The sequence below is a fragment of the Heloderma suspectum genome, chromosome 9 (genome assembly GCF_057233095.1).
Source record: "Heloderma suspectum isolate Gila_16-S chromosome 9, 16-S_ref, whole genome shotgun sequence".
Classification (NCBI taxonomy): Eukaryota; Metazoa; Chordata; class Lepidosauria; order Squamata; family Helodermatidae; genus Heloderma; species Heloderma suspectum.
Window position 1 is genome coordinate 16,281,176 of NC_139466.1, and position 20,681 is coordinate 16,301,856.

General features: G+C 42.5%; 1 protein-coding gene across 1 annotated transcript in view; it reads left to right on the forward strand.

Moving 5' to 3' along the window:
* GRIA3 (glutamate ionotropic receptor AMPA type subunit 3) overlaps nt 1-15,393 on the forward strand; it is a 250,980-nt gene extending 235,587 nt beyond the window's left edge. Inside the window, exons 14-16 of the mRNA XM_084813794.1 lie at nt 5,708-5,822; nt 8,705-8,952; nt 13,608-15,393. Of these exons, the coding sequence (XP_084669920.1) occupies nt 5,708-5,822; nt 8,705-8,950 (361 nt within the window). The 3' untranslated portion in view covers nt 8,951-8,952; nt 13,608-15,393. The remainder of the gene's footprint in view (nt 1-5,707; nt 5,823-8,704; nt 8,953-13,607) is intronic.
* Nucleotides 15,394-20,681: the final 5,288 nt, after the last annotated feature.

Below are 20,681 nucleotides of genomic sequence, written 5' to 3' on the forward strand. Positions count from 1 at the left end.
CAGACTGAGTCTGCTGTAAAGATAAAGAGCCATAAGCAGGAGAGAAGCCTTCAAGTTGCCCATCAGTAGTTACCATCTGGGCAGGATAGCTGGTACAACACAGGTCACAATATTCCATTTGGGTGAAAGTTATTGTATTTCTATTTATATTATAGTAACTATTTTTACTGTGCCCTGTACATATAAATTGGCACATGAAAATGTGATGCAAACCTGTCTCCTCTTTTGTCCTCTTTTTGGGGCAAGGTGTAAATGGCCACCGGGAGGGCACATGCCAAGAAAAGTTGTAACAACTCATCTGCCAAGACCCAGGATGTAACTTTTAACATCGGCCTGGTTCAGACATATCGGGAAATAGTGGTTTCCCACTACATCAGGGCTGTGGAACCTGTGGCCCTCCAGATACGTTAGACTATCCCCCTTGCCTGTTGCCCATGCCAGCTGAGGGTGATGGGAATTGGAGTTCAGCAACATCTGGATGTCCCCTACCCCTGCACTATGTGAACAAGCCTGCAGGCTAGCATGGTTTTCCATCCTGTATAGTCCAGTTTTGAACACCAGAAGAGGCAAGTGTAGGCTTTTGCTCCTGATTTTAAACAAAACAGAGTTCCCCATCCTGTCTGAACTCAGGGAACCCTGGGTAGTATCCAACAGCGCTGCTCCACCTCCACTGGTTCTGTTGTGCTCACAGGACCCACTGCTTGTACAACAGGGAAGTGGCTCTTCTAAAAATAACCCTGGAAATGAGTGGAAATGCATCTTTCCAGAACCGGGCTGGTCAGCAGTACTCCCATCTGCAAGCTCCATTGGTCTGCACCCTTCTGAAAACAAGTGTTTCATCTCTTTTCTGATTGCTTTGGGAACTGCTCGATTCCCAGTGCACTAGCAGGAAGTCCCACTAATGCCCAGGCAGTATCGGATACAGCTCTCTGGTTTGTTTTAATTCTAGTTAGAACAAGCCAGGGATCAAACTGCGGTTTTAGATCTTGGCTTGTTCACTAACTAGAATTAAAACAAGCCACAGTTCCTCAGGTCTGGAGGTAATGGAGAAGTGTGGTTTGTTTGAAAGTGGAAGTGGATGCATCCGATCTCCCCATGAAGGAACGGGGAGTGTTTCAGTCCAGGGTTCATGCAAGCTTGCTCACAAAGCGGGAAGCATTATACCTGAATTGGGCCAATAATTTCTCTTTCCTTGTTTGCATCTGATTTTTTCTTCACAATCACAGTGGTGCTTGTATAACGCAACCCATACTTGATGCACCAAAGCAGCAAGGACACTCCTGGTTTCTAAAATAAAATTCAAAGCTGGTTGAGGGGGCTTCATAATTGCTCTGCCAAGGCAGAGATAGCAAACATGCTGTCTCTCCTGGGATACATCACTGCAATGCCGCAGTTATCTACAGCAGAAGGAATGAAAGATTCCCTGGATTGATAGCTAATTAGATTAGCAAGTGCTATGGAATGCTAATTGCGGGGGGCGGGGGAGAGGGTTGTGTGTGTTTTAATGAAGCAAAGCACCAGGACTAACGATGGTCAATGCTGCACTGACTGGCCTTTTTACAGAAGGTTATAGGATGTTGGGCAGTCATTAATCTACTGTTATTGAGAAACTGCTTCAGTACAGAGTAGGATAAGACTGAGACCACACTGACCGAGGTAGTAAATAATGAGGGTTAAAATGCTGTCTGCATACATTCCAGTTATCCTGCTTTACCAGGGTCAGCCCCTGTTTACCAGCCCCTACCCGTGGTAAATCACCGTCCCAGCCTTTGAGGGATGCCTTCTTAGTGGAGTTGCTAGACTTGTCTTCTTTACGATTTAGCTCCCCTCCTCAGTCTTCCTACAAGTTAAATCTCTTAAGTGGTGAAGGGATGAATCTTGTCTTTAGCACACATTTGGGAAATGCCTTTTAATTTTTTTCATCAATGACGTTGTTCAATATATGAACAATGGCCATATTTTTCCTCCACTAATCAGATGAAGTAAGGTCCCTCTCTTACTTACGTGGAGACAATATGATCCTTTTCTCTTACACTCAAGTGGGGCTTGGAAGACTTTTTAGCCAATCTGAAAGTATATTGTCAAGTCAACAATTGAACAATTAACTACGTAAATGATAAGTTTTAGAAGAAAGGAATATAAATGGCACATACGACAAAATGTGATAGAGCAGGTGCCCACATACCATTATTTGGGCATATTGTTTGCTGTCTCATGATAATGGCAACCCCGTATCAGGTCCGCAAAACATAAAGCCAAACAGGTTACAAATTGAATTCTTAAATTCTGGTAGGCAGGTATCTCCTATTCTCAGTTAAACATTCTGCCCCAAATAGTGTATGGATCACAGATCTGGGGGGTTTTCATGTCTCAGATGAGTTAGACTCAGAACAGAATTTTAAGGACTATTTGGGTGGTTGGGGTCTTACACTCCGTCACAGTGCCTATAGTTGGAAAGATGATCTTAGGCTTAGACTGTAAAGATCTGTAAGCTGATATTTAATTATTGGTTAAAACTCAAGAGGATGTCAGAGTATCACTTAGTAATATTATGTTACCTGGAACAAGTGGGTTTTAGTCCATTGAGGTGGAAAATGTTGGTATCAAAACATTACGTACTTGTTACAGAAATGTAGCTACTCAGATATTTATTTATTTCAGAGAGAATGTGTTCTAGGTAAAGAAGAGTTCAAATTATGCACACAATACATTTTTTTTTCAGGAAGATTTTGTATCTCTTAAGTCTGGAAATATATCATCATGATATAATATATTTAAATATAATCCAGGTCCATAGAACTATTTATTGAAAATGGAATAGTTCAGTCTGAGAAAGGAACTAACTCTTGACCCATTTCAGTTAATGCTAGGGATGTACGAAAGTCACTTACCTGTTCGCGGATTATGCTGATGCTGGGGGGGAGGCACTCCATCCCTCCCCCTGAAATTCTGGCCGGGGGGGGAGGTGCTCCGTCCCTCCCCCCCCCGAATCCTGGCCGGCCGGCTCCGCTCCGCAGGGATTCTGCGGAGCCGCCGGCCGGCTCCGCCAGCAGCCGGACATCCAGCCGCTGGCTAGCAGGGACGCAAATGGCGGCAGCCAGAGCTGCCGCCGTTTGCGTCCCTGCGGTCAGCCATGATAGGCTACGTAAATGTTTACGTAGCCTATCATAGCTGATTAAAAAAACAACAACGCGCGTACAACGGCGAAAATAAGGGGAACGCAAATAGCATAGATGCTACGCTATTTGCATTCCCCTTATTTTCGCCATAGTCTACGTAAATGTTTATGTAGACTAAGACGTGCCAAAATAAGGAACGCAAATGGCAGTGCCCATGGGCGCCGCCATTTGCGTACGCACGGGTTTTTTTGTTTTTTTTTAATCAGCCGTGATAGGCTACGTAAACATTTACGTAGCCTATCATGGTGTTTTTTAAAATTTAGCTGTGATAGGGTACGTAAATCTTTACGTAGCTTATCACGTTTTTTTGTTTTTGTGTTTTTTTTAAACTTGGAAATGGCGGCGGTGGCAGCCGGTCAGAAGACCGGCCGCCGCAGCTGCCGCCGCCGAACTCCAACCGGAGCCGCTGGCGGAGCCGCCGCCACCGCCAGGAAGATCCACCCCAGGTAAGTCCCATCCCGGGGGGGCGGGGGCGGGGGGCGGTTCCGCCACTGATTTCAGGGGGCTGAATGCGCTGGCATTCGGCCTCCCCGAGGTCCGTGGCAGAACTTTCGTACATCCCTAGTTAATGCACTCTACAGTTCTTGATGTAGATTAGTTAAATTACCTTATCATTTATGCCTTTGCCACTGTGGATCAGCTGAGGTTAAGAACCTTCCCCTATTATTTGTTTAATAGTTCTTTGATGCAAGGTTTTAGAGAAAAATAGCTTGTTCTCTTGTTAAAAAATGGAACTAAGTGATCAGTTTGTCAGAAGTTTTTTTAAAAACAAGGATCTCTCGAAGAGGTGCTACTTTCTTAACAATGCTAGCCAAGCTACATACCAGATTTTATGAGGCAAATGTAAAACATAGCACTGGAGAAGTTTGTTGATAATTTCGATTTTACTCTTATATGTTTTATCCTTGTTTTAGTTATAAAAATTGGAAGCTGGTATTATGGAATGCTATCTTTAGATTGAATTTAGCAGTCTTGGATTTATTAATCATTTCACTTGATTTTATGTACGTATATTACATTCACCTTTCATTATTGCTTAACTTTCCCATTTTGTTGTGATGACCCAGAATTATAAACAATAACACTAAACTGGAGGAGTAAATAGCTATATAGCTGGCAGAGTTGAGCCTTAAGCAATGTGGAATTGGGAAAGGAGTTGGACAATGATCTTTCATATTAGAATTGGGGTGTTACAAATGTGTCCCTATTTTCCTCTATCGGAGAGTCTGGGAGTATTTCCACATTGACTTCAAAGGGAATATGGTAAAATAAGGATTGCTGTGGTTCTCGTGTGTGCATGTGTGTGTGCGTGTGTGTGGCGGGGTTCCTTCTAAACTGTTTATCTTCTTCGTTGTCCTGGGCATGTGGACTCTAGTCCTTAAACTATGGAATTCATTACCCCACGATGTAGCGATGGCCATCAAGTCCTGGAACTGATGGAACTGACCCTCATTGACAATGGAATAAGTAGAATTACCAGAATGAGAAACCATCAACTGACATGACCATCATGGTCAACGTCGTTGGAAGCCATTTTTTTCCAGAGGGAGGGCCATTTTAATTTCCATCAATGGGAACAGGAAATAATGACAAGGGGAAGGAGCCAATGGTGGTCTCCTGCTAGTGTGACTGACACTGTGATAGCAGAAACCAATGCTTGCACAACTTCAGCCATGCTTGCTAGCACAATGGGTTTCCCAGGATGTTGATGTTGTGCAAACACTGGTTTCCACAAGTGCAACTTCCACTGTGCTAGTGGGAGCACACCATTGGATCCTTCCCATTCCAACAGCAAACAACCCACCACAGGAGATCACTGTGTGTTTCTATTTATGTCGATCATAAGAAGGAAAGCTGTTTTATTTATGTACTTGGCATTTTTTCCCAAACCAGAGAACAAACAGGCTATAGATAATTTCTGCGTGCCACAGTGTAGAAAACTGTGTTTTGATCTGTTTTGACACTGCTGTGCAGAGGAATTACCTATATATTCTAGCTCTATGGCAAGTGTATCTACCCAAATATCCTTGATAATGAGATCTTAATCATAAGCTTGATATGTAGGTGTGGATGGGGCAGCGGGGGGCGGGACCATATTTATCTGCACTGATTAGAACAGAAGGGCATTAATTCTTTCTGTTAGTTCAATAAGCAAGCCTTTGAGTGCAAACTCCCCCCCCCACCCCCCAAAAAATCCATTGCAAAGCTACTGCAAGCTGACTAACGTTACTAACAAAACCAAACAAAAATAGCCGGGAGAATTGAGCTACCTTGTTTCCATGGAGTTTATTTAACAGTGTGTGCCGATTACTCAAAGCGATATGGGCAGGACCTGGTGATCTAGTGATGCTCTAGAATTTAACTTTTTAAGGGGTTTTGATCCAGTTTGCCTGCAGTATGAGATAATTTTTTTACGTTTGTGGCCAGGAACCCTGCTTTATCGCTTTGTATAGTTTTAAAGTAGTTTAAAGCTTGAATAACATAAAATAACATAATATAATGTTATTTATGTTATTTCCCACGTGAAGAACTCCTGTAAACCTTGCAGTATTGAAACTCAGTGAACAAGGCATCTTAGACAAGCTGAAAAACAAATGGTGGTACGATAAGGGTGAATGTGGAGCCAAGGACTCCGGAAGTAAGGTCAGTCGCTGAAGGTCTTTTTGTACTGATTAGCAATCACATTTTTTTTGACCCACTGTTTTATTTATATCAAAATGACTTTCCAAAGTTAACTATTTACATTTTGAAGGTTCAAGGACAAAAAAGAGATAGGGATTATTTTATTTTTATTTTATTTCTTTTTTTTTTTAAAAGGAGAAATCCATTAAAAGCTCAGAAATAGTGACAGCCTTTCTCTTTTGCAGTATCAAAGGCATTAGTTGTAAGTACATTTTTTTACCTACTCAGATATTTTTCTCAAAATTTACAGCAACAACAAAATCTCAAACTGGTTTCTCCATTTTAAAATAGATACATATATAGAAGTTCCATTTGAGTCAATGTATAATTTTAGCCTCCAAATCGCCTTTATTTTCTAAAAGTTTGCAAAGTACATAAGTTGTATTACAAAATTTCATAATTTCTTTCCATACATAATAATGGTTTTAAAAAAAACAATAGGAGCATGTGTATTAAGAATGGATATTTTTGAGAGGACATCACATTAATAAGCATGAAACATCCTTTTTCCCCCTCCCAAGGAAGTCTGGAGGGGTTTATTTGTTTTTTGTTTTTTATCTAATAGCACACTATTTTATTGCTGGTTCATTCCATAAATTTTAGCCATTCAATTTCTTTTATTATTCATCAAACCATTTTGCTACTGTATTACTACATTCCATACCAGAAACTTTTGCAACTGCATACTTTGATTTTATTTTTATGGTATGGCTTTCAGCTTATTGTCACAAGCTACACGCACAAATTGCGTTGCCAGGGTGGTGGGTGTGAAGCGACCCTGTAGCAACTTCTCCTGTGGAACTTCCATACATCGGAAGTGGACATCCCACATGTGAATGTGACCACAGGGAGGTTTCCATCCATACACGCTTTTCCTTCTTGATTTGGGAGAAAACATTCTTGCTTACCTGCTGTGATGAAACATGGAGATGTTATAATGGAGCAACTTCCAAAATAATAATAATGAAATACCCGACCAGTATTAAATACAGTTTTGGATGCCTTTCTAAGGCACAAAGCACAGCTTGATGTCCAGCTCCCATTGCAAATGAATGGGAAATGAACACCTATCTTCTGCTTGTGCCTTTGAAAAATTACTGTGATAATGACGATAAGAATTACTACACGCTTTTCAGAAGGCTCCATCTTCTGGTCCTACTGAAATCAATAGAAATATATTGATTCCAGCAGGGCTAGGATATAGCCTCTTGTTAAGATGAACTTTGGGCCGATGGATGTTTAAATGCACCATTGCAGGATCAGCCTCTTTGTAACCCAAAAAATAATAATCAGGAAGAATTCAAAATTGGTTGAGACAGTCAAGTCTAGTCTTCTAAAATGCCTTTGTTTTCCCCTGGCTGGAACTGATCTATTTTTGCGGGGAGGGAGGTTATTTGGGGATTTGCTTGTTTTTGTTTTTCCAAATTTGATAGACATTTTACAATGACTTAAAAGATTTCTGGTAAGCTGAGGCTTAACCTGCAACTTTTTAAAGAATCCGTTTCAAACTTCTGCCACAGATGGGTCTGGAATCCAGATTGACATCAACTACTCAGGCCTTGCCTACATAAGAGAGCTGTGCTGGTTTTAGATTAAATCAGTTGTGAAACCGGGGCAAGTCCTATGTGTGGACACTACTTTTTTGTTTGTAAAAATGGTTTCTTATCATTGCCATTTCCTCCTGGCTGATCTAGGTTTTGGAATCCTTGCATCCATAGAGACTCATCTGCTTCAGTGAGGTTCATCCTGCAATGTTAAAGTTGTCAGGAGCATAGTCTTTCTTTGCAATGTGAGCCTTTGGCTGGGTGGGGCAATATCTGAAGCCCAAAAGTGGTCTGTCCACATTGGGACCTGAACCAGTTTGACTTAGTTGGTTTTAATTCATGTCCAGTGACACCTGCACAACTTTCTCATGTTGACAAGCCTTCTGATTTTCTTTGTGTCACAGCTCAAACCATAAGGACTCAAACAATTGAGAACCCATGTAGCAGGTAATCCAATCCAGAAGCAAAATGGTTATGATGGTGTCTCAAACAGACAGAGAAATTACTTGGTTTTTTTCCCCCAAATGAAAGGCTTCTCCCATTGCCTTGATATCTTAGACAGTATAGATCAATTCATTTATTTTTAAGCTGGGGTTTTTGTTGGTTTGTTTGTTCAACTCTGGAAACTCACTGTGAGAGCCTAGGTTTATTTAGCTCAGCCTGAAAGTAACTGACCAACTTCAAGCATAGTTATTGCTACATATTATGTCAGGAAAACCATTAGCGAAACTAAGATTATTTTCCTCTACATTATGTGATATTAACAATATCAAGGGCCATAATAATAATAATAGTAATAATAATAATAATAATAATGGTGAAGGTGATAGCAGTCTTCTATAAATTCATGCTGCTTTGCTTAGCCCCACTCCAGTGGGAAAATTTAACAAATTCAAAGAAAGGGTCAAGTTAATGCAGTGATATTCACCATGCAGCTATATGTAGTTGGCTTCATCATGAATACCACTGGGCTAGAGAACATTCATTTTGTTAACAGGCCTAGTTAGCAGCAAGTAGGGAGAGATCAAATATTCTTTGCTGGGTGTTCCTGCCTTAAGTCCTTTTCTGTCATGGGACATGATTTGCGAGATTAATCTGGCAAGAGTGTGTTACCTGGTGCCTCTGAAACTGACATAAAAGATTTGGGTGCAAAGAATTCTAAGCTGCAAAGTAGCTATTTCAGTACACATTTAGGTCTTCAAAAGCAGACACCTCTTGGTCTTGCACAGTAAAACATATTATCCTTGCTGTTTCTTTCCTCTCCATTGCAAAACTAACCAACTGGTTCGTTTTTCTTAGGACAAGACAAGCGCTTTGAGCCTGAGCAATGTTGCTGGGGTTTTCTATATCCTTGTCGGAGGTCTTGGCCTTGCCATGACGGTGGCATTGATAGAGTTCTGTTACAAGTCTCGGGCCGAGACCAAACGAATGAAACTCACAAAGAACACACAAAACTTTAAGCCTGCTCCTGCACCCAATACCCAGAATTATGCTACGTACAGAGAAGGCTACAACGTGTATGGAACAGAAAGTGTTAAGATCTAGTGGTACGGCTAAAGGTCTAGTAAGCAAATCAACCGGTTTATGTTTTTGGTGTTCCCTGTGGTGATGTGTGTTGGTGTTGTGTTTCCCAACAGGAAGTAGAGTCTCAGGATTATACATGTCAGACGTGGAACACAACACAACTGATTTTCCACAACAGTTCTAATTAGGGAAGTACAGATTTTGTAAAATCCATTCCATCTCTGTTTCGTGGATCATCAGGTGCCTTTAGCTCCGTCATCCGCTCATTGATGGAATCAGATTTTTTTCCAATTTCCTGAATCTGCGCAAATTCACAGTTGCACAAATCTGCAAATTCCCCCCCGCACATTTTCATACTTTAACCTATGGGGGAAATGCGCATTTTTGGCCAGGTTTTTTTAAATTATTTTATGTATTTTTCAAAGACTAAATTTGTGTAAAATTCTGGAAGGTAAAAAAAAAGAAAAAGAAGTCTACAACTCTGCAGAATCCATGTGACTTGGGAAAAGCTGGTCCACTGTGGGATTTGTGGGTCAGCATCATAGAAATCCAAACTCATTTGATTCCGTTGTGTGTTTCTCTGACATCCCTAGTTCTAACAGTGCCATTTTTAAATCACAAACATTGATTAGATTAATTCTTAAACCAGTTGTGTCCCTGCATTTTCCCCTTGATGCCAGAACAACTTAAATGCCAACAGCTTCCAGGTTTCACCCCAGACTTTCTGCCACATCAAACAGATAATCCAAATAATCACAGACAACACACACACACACACACACACACACACAGACAGAGAGAGAGAGAGAGAGAGAGAGCAGTGTATAACTGATGGAAGGACACTCCAAATCCATTAGTTGCTGGGTCAAAGCACCCTATTCAAGTTAAGGTTGTTTACAGTGCAACCTTCCATGATCATTGTAACACACCTGGAACTCACTTTATAAATTCCCTAGTTGATTACTTTTTATAGAAATGGGCACATGACAAGATTTTTAAATTCATTGCTCAAAAAATCATAGTTAACTTGAATTTGTTACTCTTTAATGCAGGGGTGGAGAATCTCAGGGGGGTAAATCTGGCCCTTTGGGGAGCCAAATCTGGCCCTCTGGAGTCCCTCTGATGGCCACACCCCTTCCCCTGGCCTCACCTACTTTCCCCAACCCCTGATCACTGGGTGGTTTCCCAGCTTTTGTGCAGTTTTTCCCTCATTCTAAAAGGTCGAAATGCCTCTGTGAAGACTTAGTTATCGGCAGTAGGAGCTTGAAGCTGGAATATGCTGGTATTTGGGGTGTTTTGGCCGTGTTGTTGCCTTCAACCCTGTCCAGAGAACTTCTCTGAAATTCAGGGTGAAAGAGGTTCCCCACCCCTGATTTAATGGGACCCCAAAATTTGGCCCCTGAGGCAGCCGCCTCACTTTATCTCTTGGCAGGACTGGCCTTAACAACTTCAATATTGGGCATTACAGGTCTTGCCCAGGAACTGGACCCTCCAGCCTTATGCATAGAAATGGACATCAGTGACAATTCCTTCCTGCCTTTCTTATGACCTTTTCTACTGTTGTAGCGAAGCCAGGGCTCACAGAGTCGAAGCACCAGGACTTTTTGATTAGCAGGGATGATGACATCATCTGCCAACCCCCTCAGGTTCCCCTATTCCCTCTGAGTTTAGCTGCAATCCTCATGGTAGCTGGGGGAGAAATGGATTTTCCCAGCAACAGTATATTGTTGCGAGCTCTCCCTGTTGTAATGCAAAGCATTATGGGGTGGCTTGGTCTTGGGTGGGTAATTAAAACCCATTAGCTTTACAAAAAAAGCTACAAAAGACATACACAGACACGCGTGCGCACACACGAGTGGCCAGGTGTGCTACTTTGCAGGGGACAGCCCTCTGTTTTGGAGGACTGGCAAAGTCTTCCGTTTGAAGAGGTGTCCTGTCCAAGGCTGGTTTAAAGTCAAAGAACCATAAGAAGGGAGAATAGCATCGACCTCGAGATTATCCATCAAGACTTAGTAGCTGGGCAGCAGATCGAGGAGCAGGCACACTAGTCACCAAGTCAGTCTCTTCTCCACTAGGGTGAGATACATTCTATTTCTGTTTAGATTACACTTCTTTCTACATTTGCACCTATACATATAACTTTACATATGGAGACATTGTGCCAATTGGTGTCCGCTTTTTTGGCGACGCATAAGCAGCCACCCTAAAACACAGACACGCAGGCAGAAACGCATACACACAGAGATGGATCAACCCAGCTGGCTGCATTTTGGACTCTCCTTGGGGGCAGCTATTGGGACTGTCATGATGAACGCCTGCACTTCAAAAGTTACCACTACACCCCTGTTCTTTCCCCCTTTTATTTATTAAAGGGAACTGTGGTGAACTCAGGTAAGTTATTTTTGGAGGTATTTCCCATGCTACCAAACAAAAAGGTCTAGGGGGGAAATAGGCCAACTTTCTACAATGCAACAATGTGATCTATTTAAGCAAGAAAAGAGAATATATATATCCTCCCAGGGAAGGGAAAGGCAGAATTCTTGTTTACTTGGTCAAGTAAGCAGACTTCATGTGTAGTTTTCTACTGAGTAAGTCATATTTTACTCTGGTGTCCCCACTGGATATGAAAGGTCACAGCTCTCATATAAGCATCATTGAGTAATGGGTTCAGGGGAAAGTTGTTTCATGCAGAATCAGAGAGTTTGGAGCCAAAAAAGGGGGGGGGGATCCTGTTTGTCCCCTCACAGGTAGCAAATGGATACTGGACAGCTGTAAGGAAGGCTAGATCCCTTCCTTCCTACCTTGCAACCTCTCCCTCAATCAACATGCAAGGGAAGCCACCGTATTCATAATGTAGTGGTTATGGATTGTTCATATTTCTGGACCTCTGCCCGTAATCCATAGAAAATGGATTATGGGTGGCGTTTGTCTGTTCTGTGCACGTGCAAAGGTAAAGTGCATATCTGAACAAACGTCTATCTCTCCCTGCTTTCAAGTTCAAACATTCAGATTAGATGGTATTATATAAAAAAGCAATCAGATGCCTCAAGCTTGTGCACTCCCACCCTGGTTTCCGATCGTCATTTGCAGGGCAGGTATAAACATGGTTTGTCCATTTGGAAACCCCTGTGCAGTGCAGCCCTCTGGTGGAATGCTGAGAACTTGACCCTTTTTGACCCTGAGGGCCAAAACAAATATTATTTTAAATGTGTATCTAGCAGCTACATCTCCCCTACCCCATTTTTACTCTAGAGTAGGCACAGGAGAGACAATCTAATCTTAAAAGCACCCCTACTCCCTACACTAAGGCCCTACACCTGATCTAGAGTACAAATGAAGAAAGGTGTATCTTCTAGATGCACCTTTTACGTAATGGAAGAGAGGGTAGAAGGGCTGGTTCTGAGAGGGGAGAGAGGTTCTGAGGGGACTGGGGAAACGGAGAGAGAGATTGTGAAGAGAAGTTCTGAGGACACTGTGAGGGGAGAAAAGAAGACTGAAGAAAGAGTCTGAGGAAACTGTGAAGAGGGAAAAGAGAGGTCCTGAGGAGGTTGACAAGGCAAGAGAAAAGACAAGGAAAGAGAAGAGCAGCAGCAATCTGACTTCCCTGCTGTTACCAGTAGATGGTTGACAACCAACTTAGTAACTGAGGTCTACAGTTACTTCAGAGTCCTGGACTGCACAGCTTAGACACAAGTTTTAAGAATAACTTACCTTTGTGGATCATAGAACTATTGGACTCCCTTCCCTCCATTTTATTGTTGTGGCATACTCTAAATCACTTACTCATTTGAATGTTTGCTATGCTTCCTCTCCTCCCCCGTCCCCTATTAAATAAACCCCAGTTCTTGTTTTATGAGTTGCTGACTGGTTTCCCCACCACCAGCACCCCTTTTCAGGGAACAGAGGTCCTGTTTGCCTGGAGGCACTGCTCACAAATTTGACATCAGCGTTTTTCTCCCTCACCCACCCCACTAGTTTATGAATCCAGGTCCCATGGCTTCCACCACTCCACAGAGTTGCAGGTAGGGAAAGTGGGATTTCACACGGTTTGCCTCAAACCAGGAGAGAAGGCCAAGAATCTGCACATGAAGTGTGGGAAGAGGGAGCTTGTGAACCCAAAGCTCCTGCCTTCTCACTCAAATAACAACAAACTGTAGTTTGGTATTAGATTTGGTGTTAAGTCTGAGCCATCCTTCTGCATTTGTGAGTTGGTGACAGGGACTTTTGCAGTCAAAGAGCTACTGCAGAGATGCTTGAGAAAGAAAAATAGGAAGGGTAAGTAGTTTTGTGGAATCACGTCAGAGCAGAAGGAAAAAGGGGAGAAGCACTCAATGCAGAAACGTGCAGGAGGGAACTGTTCTCTTTCTCCTCTATGACTTTCTCCTTTACTGTTTCAGACAGTCTTATGGCTTTCTCCTTCACTGATTCGGTTAAGGAGAAAGCCACAAGAGTTCACCTTTGGAGGTGGCTGATGAAAAGAATTGCCCCTGAAGAAGGCATTGTATTCTGAAAAGGCGCTGGATGTAAAGGAATCACTTTGGCACTTTGAGAAAAGTGCTCTCCTGAGCAACCTTTGCAGATCAATTCTTTCCTTCATCCTACCAGGTTCTCCCCTGTGCCTTCATGACTATCCCTGCTCTCACAGAACACATCTGAGATGTTTGCTATCTCATTACAGATCCTGTGCTTACAGTGGCATGCAAAGGGAGGAGCAACCGAGATCCTGGTGACTTCACCGATCCTGACCACCTGAGCCAATTTTACTCCCTCCCTAGGTGTTGGGCCTGACACATTATATTGACGATGGTGCAATGAACTTTTCACAGGAATTTTTTTTCCTTCAGTGCCTTATGGGAGATTCTTAAGACTCAGAAACAATGCAAACCATCAAAAAAAATATTCTCGCTTTGCTTGAAAATAAAACAACTATGACAAGAAAACGGACTGATCACAAGACAATATTCTAATATGCGGAGAGGGAGAGAAAGAAAAAAAAGTATTCTTGTAAAAATAATTTTAACAAAAGTAAAACAGAAGCCATTCTTTGATACCACTGCACAGTATATGGACATAATTATTTTGAAAAGAAACAAAATGTTTTCAAGTGCCCCCCTTCATTAAAATATTACACCGTTCTTAATCTTATGCCTCAGAAAACCACTACTTATGTTCCTAGAGCAGCCTCTTACCTAATTCTGTGATTTATTATCATCCTACTTTCTTTGCTTCTTCCTTCCTGGTGGTAAGGGTTCTCTTTTAACATTACCACCCTCGATTCTGCCTCACACTTTAAGAAAATGCATATATCAGCTCCAACAAGTGAATGTTAACATACAAAGAAGAAGTGGGGGAGATATGTCGACTGATTTTTCAACATCTTTACAGAGGATCGTCCATCAATCTATCAGGGAACGACATGGCATATCTTACAAAGGGAAGCCTTCAAGAAGAAGAACAGAGGGAAGGCCAGTATTACACCTGTTTTCTCTATCATCTACAACTGGTTTCTTTTTTTAAAAAAATAATAGGGATAATAACAAATAGCATCTGAGAGCTCGGAGGGCATAGTATTCACAATTTTGTTCCCTGCCAGACATCTCTGGATGTAACCTTGCATTTTTTTAAAAAAAAATAGCATTTAATATCCAAAGCGAGAGAACCGACAAATATATTTGTCCCTATAATGCAGTCTCAGAATTCCCGCCTCCCCACCGCCTTTTCTTCTTTTCTGTAATTAAAAACAAAAAAACAAAACTAGCACTGTGCTCAGACGAAGCTTCATGGCTCGGCCTCGCTTTGTAAACTGGATGGTACCTCAAATGAGACCAGTTGGTCCAGCTCAAAATGAAACGCTCTAGCGTTACTGTTGCTGGTAGTTATTATATTCTCAGCAGCTGTCAATCATAGTTTCATGGCTACTTCTCAAAAAAGAAAAAGGTACTTGAGTTCATCCTTAGTTCCATAAAGAATATAAGGCATTCCAGAATACACCACACAAGCTAGAGACTCTGCATTACTGCCTTACAGCTTTTCAGATGTGATATGTGTTCCAAATATGGATCTGCCACAAATCTATGTAAACAGGAGGAGCTCAGGGGCAGAACACATATTTGGAGCATAGAACAGTCCCAAGTTCAATCACTGGCACCGCTTAATTAAATAGATCTCAGGTCACAGAGTTGGGAAAGGTTTCTGAACCTGGAATCTTGGAGCACTGCTTTCAGCCAGAGCAGACATACTAGAGAAGACGGACCAATAGTCTAATTCAGTATAAGGTAGCTTCCTATTGTCCATTGGTGCATCTTTTTTTCTTGCTTTCACAAAAAGACTCCCATTGTCATTTTACCAAATAGATAAAATAGAAAATAAAGGAATCATCTACATACTAATTACCTCTAATATGACAATATGTGCAATCTGGTAGTTCAGCAGGATTTCATTTCATAAATAACATACTGGATATTAAAAAATAAATAAAAAGAGAGATAATGAATAATATATATATATTTTCTTTAAAATTAAAAAAAAGAAGAAAATGTTTGAAAGAAGTCACTGACGATATATTTGATAGCTCATTAAAACAAAAGATATAAAGGTCACTGATGATATATTTGATAGTTCATTAAATCAAGGAATATAGTATAGGAATAAAGAGGAGAGAAAACACACATATACATACATACACACACACACACACACACACAGTACATTTCCACAAAATGTAACATAAAAAAATAATATGGAAAAGTCTCCTGTAGAACAAGTTGCTGCTCATGTTTTTACAGAGATATTAAGCAAAAAGAAATGTTCTTTTTCCTGAAACTGTGATTTTAAATTTCTGAATGCTATAATGTTCCAGCAAAAGGAAATGCAAAGCTGTGCAAAATATGTTGTATTTAAGTAAAAAAAAAAAAACTAAAAAAGAGGAAAAAAGAGACATTTTCTTAGAAGCTGTATAAAAAGAAATGTATGTTTATCAAATGAAAATAATTTTTCAGAATGAAGGCTTCACACCAGTGAAGGGTTTGGTAAATAGGTTGTTATTTTTTAAAACGTGCATGTTAATTTAAAAAAAGTGTCAATTGCTTAAAAAAAAGCCAGTCCTGCTACGAACTTCAAGCTGTGGAAGTTCAGCAGTAACCATTGGAGAATTTTTAATTTCTTTTCTTTTCTTTTTCTTTAAAACAACAACAAGACCTTTTGAGGATATTTTGTTATTGGTTGTTAAAATTGCACTTCAGTGAACAGAAGAAGAAAAAATCTTGCCAAACGAACTCATGGCTGTCAAAGTGTAAACTGCATGTGTGGGCATAAATTCCTGAGCCTCATTTGAATGAGGCCTTGTACAAAGAGTTTTAATACATTTTGTAAATAAAATTGTAAAGAAAACAAAATAAAAACCTTGCTTCTGAAATTTTGACTAAAGCAGACACTCGGATAAGTAGCCGGGTTTTTTTAATATTCCTGGCAACTTTTCTCTAGACAGGTGTGGTAGTCTTTAGCGTTGTAAGAACCTCAGCTGCCTTTCTTTTCTAAGTTCCTTGTTCTCTTGTATCCAGAAAAAAATCTCTTAAAAACACATTAGTAATATGCAGCATTTTCAAAATACAACCATGACAGTGGCTCATAGACTATCAATCAGCTTCACTAAAGGCACTCTACAAATTAGTTGTGTTGAACATACAAGTTGACCATATATAGGCCCAGCGTATATACAGCGTTCCGTGCACCTTGGTGTTCAGTCAGGCCGGCCACATGACCATGGAAGCGTCTTCGGACAGCGCTGGCTCTTCGGCTTAGAAACGGGGATGAGCACCGCACCCTAGAGTCGGACACGACTGGTTGGGGACACCTTTAACTTTTTTATATACACCATGCACCCTCAAGCAGTTGCTCATGTCCCAGCAGGGCCCACCAGCATTGACACCTGCCCTGGGCTCCTGTACCGGGTGCCTGGGTCTTCAAGCTGCCATTTAAAATTTCCCACAATGCTCAGAGAGACACCATGTTTGGGACATTGCGGGAGATTTAAAATGTCACCTTGTAGCCGCCCACTGCTTCTGACAGATAAGCCCATGGCTGGGGGCCACTCATGTAGGAGTGGGCCCACAGAGGGCCCTTGCCAAGGACCCCCTCAAACTTGGAGCCTGCCCTGACCATTTGTTGTTGTTAAGTCGTTCAGACGTGTCCGACTCTTCGTGACCCCATGGGCCATAGCACGCCAGGCCTTCCTGTCCTCCGCTCTCTCCCGGAGCGTGCTCAAGTCCATATTCATTGCCTCGGTGATGCTATCTAGCCATCTCATCCTCTGCCATCCCCTTCTCCTTTTGCCTTCAATCTTTCCCAGCATCAGGGTCTTTTCCAGTGAGTTTTCTCAGGCCTTCTCCTAACTCTATTGGCTAGCTGAAATCAGACCTACATGATCCCGGAAACTGTCCCTCTTAAACGAAGAGTTCACTTTCTCAACATGGTTGACATGCTGGTCAGAGTCTTTGCTTTGGGCAAGGGCTATACAGGTGACACATGTCGGACCCAGATTCTCTTGGGCAACAAGCGGTTACAAAACCAATGGGTGTTCAGATGGATTGGAGGCAGACAGGATCTGATACAGAAACATAGCAGGGAAAGATGTTGTGGAGTACTGCTGGGGCACAGTCAGCCACAGGGTGTCCAAAATCCATTGCAGGCAACGTATCTATAAGCAATGGCCCACTGGGGAAGCCAAGAACTGAGCTGCACCAGTGAAGTCTACAGAAGCTGAAAGACAGCAGAGAAATAAGTTGCAATCAGAATTAAACCGCTTTGCACACCGCTCCTTTCATTTTTACAATTTTAGTAGTGCTGGGTTTCCCTTCTCCTTCACACAACCCACGTAGGTGCCCACTTCTGGCTTTTGCACTAGCAGCTACCGCAGCAGCACACAACAACACAGCTGCCATTTTGAGAGATGTCATCCAGCCTTCAGATGCAGCATGAGGCTACAATGGTATGATTCCCTCCAGTGTGGGAAAAGATAAAATGAGCAACACTGCAGGGGGTCGAGACACATGACTCTTTATCCCTCCTTTCCCCCCAAAACTACTTGGAACTGAGCAAGCCACGTAATCCTGCCGTGTGGCATGGAGGCTTATACTGCCTACTCAGAAATGTCCCATTGAGTTCAACAAACGGAGTCCCAGGTAAAAGGGTATAGGATTATAGCCTTACATGCCAGCAGGCCTTCTTTTCCCCATTTTGTTTAGATCACCAAAGGCAACAATTTCCAAACTGCCTCCTGAGCAACTCTGGGTTTCCTTAGAAGCTTATCAGCTCAGAGAGAAGGTATGACATGATGGCAGACATATGCTCCTCAGTGGATATGTTGAGATGGGAGGTGTTCCCTTAAAGCTGGGATGTTTCAACTCTTTCAGCTGAAAGGCTGAATTTCATTTCAGAGAAGCTCTCCGAGGCTGCATTCCAGTGGTGGGTAGGGCCATAGGCAAAAGGGGGTGGAGCCAATTGCAAACTGCATTTTGCCAAAATGCAAAAAATACAGGCATATTTCAGCTTAAAGCTCTTACTGCCAGGACATAAGACTTAGGAGAGGCATTTCAACCTTTTAGAACGGGGGGAAAATGTGGAAAAGGCGGGAAACTGGCAAACGATTGGCAGTTGGGGAAAGGGGGTGGAGCCACAGGGAAGGGGGCATGACTTCCTGGGCAGTCCCAGAGAGCCAGAGTGGGACCCCAGATGGCCTGAATTTGGCCCATGGTCCTGAGGTTCAACACTGCTGCCTTAAGGGTATAATCCTATGCAGATTTAGATTGAAAAATGTCCTACACCATGGTGGTAGACATGCACTCCTTATAGGGCTTCTTTCTGCCTAAATCTTCTTAGGATTGTACCCTAAATGTGGGATGTTTCAAAAAACCCATCTGAAGAGGAGCTAACATCCTCACTGCATGTATTTCCGAAATTTGTCACCTAGCTACATTCAGCTCTGCGCAGTCAGATGTATCTATTTATGTACGGAACCTCCCACACAATATGCATTGTATGCCAGGATGCATGTTAAGGGCCAAAATCATATTCCTTGTTAGCAACTTCATGTCATGCTCCCAATTGAGTCAGACTGCAGTTGGCATGCCAGGGAGGTGTTGCCCCATCCCTTTAAGCAGAAAGCGTTGTGTGTGTGTTTTTAACAGACTGAGTACGAAACATGGAGGAAGCCGATGAGCACAACCAACCACATGCCGGTGATTGATATTCTAACCACCTGACGCACATGTCAGAATTTCCAGCATGCCACTGAGAACTGGGCTGTTAATTTGTTGGACTATTCACGCCGCGAGAGCTATAGAAGTGTGAAAGGAACTGTAATGACAGGCTAATAAATACAGCTCTTGCTGTGCAAGCAGCCCTCTGTGCAGAGATTCCAGCTGCAAGCTGCTGCATGCTACAAGAAGCTAGAAAATTGGTTCATTTAAATAGAGCTGGCTGAATTCTGCCAAAGAATCAAAGGTCTGAGAGCATGGATGAGCAGGGCATGTTCATTTCAATGGGGCTTGTGCAGGAGAGACCTCCCCAGAGAAATGAGGTTCTAGCCTTTTAGCAAGTAACAGGAACCGATGGCTACAAAGGTCATCTCTTCCCTATAAACATATATAGTTTTGTACCAATTTAACTTCCATGGCTTCCCCCACAGCAGGGGCAGGCAATCTTTTTGGGCCCGTGGGCAATTTAAGAAACTGTCCTGAGCACCACCACAAAATGGCTGCCATGGGTGGCTGGACGTGCTGCAGAGGAAAGCATCAGCCTTCACCCATACACTGTCTTCATTTCCTGAGAACATCTCTGAGCCCCATGTGCGGCCTGGAGGCATTCATGAGAAATGAAGATTGCAGCAGTTGTAAGCCCTTGCTTTGCTTTGAAGTCATCTCAGCTCTTGGTAAGAACATTTGTGATTTCTTTTTGAAAAGTGGGAGGGGTAAGGCACCTTGGTGGGCACCAAGAAAGGTGTCCAAGGGTGCACTGGTGCCCATGGGAAGCACATTGCCTATCCCTGCTCCAAAGTATCCTGGTCTTATCTGGGGTGAGGCCAACGTGACCTTGACAGTAGAGAGCTTTAACTCCCCTTCCAAGAACTACAGTTCCCAGGGTTCACTGGGGAGCTTCCAAATCCCGGGAAGTACTAGTTCCCCTCTACTCAGCACTGGCTAGGCCTCATCTGGAGTACTGTGTCCAGTTCTGGACACCGCACTTCAAGAAGGATGAAGACAAACTGGAAAGGGTTCAAAGGAGGGCAACAAAGATGATCAGGGTACTAGAAACAAAGCCCTGTGAGGAGAGACTGAAAGAACTGGGCATATTTAGCCTTGAGTAGACAAGACTGAGGAGAGATATGATAGCGCTCTTCAAGTGCTTGAAAGGTTGTCACAGAGAGGAAGGCCAGGATAACTTCTTGATCATCCGAGAGGGACACGGAATAATGGGCTCAAGTTACAGGAAGCCAGATTCTGGCTGAACATCAGGAAAACCTTCCTGACTGTTAGAACAGGACAACAATGGAACCAATTACCTAGGGAGGTAGTGGGCTCTCTCACACTGGAGGCATTCAAGATGAAGCTGAACAACCATCAGGGATGCTCTGACTTGGATTCCTGCACTGAGCAGGGGGCTGGACTTGATGGTCTTATAGGCCCCTTCCAACCCTACTGTTCTATGATTCTATGACCCGCTGACTGATCGAATAAGTCACTCTGTAATCTAAAGA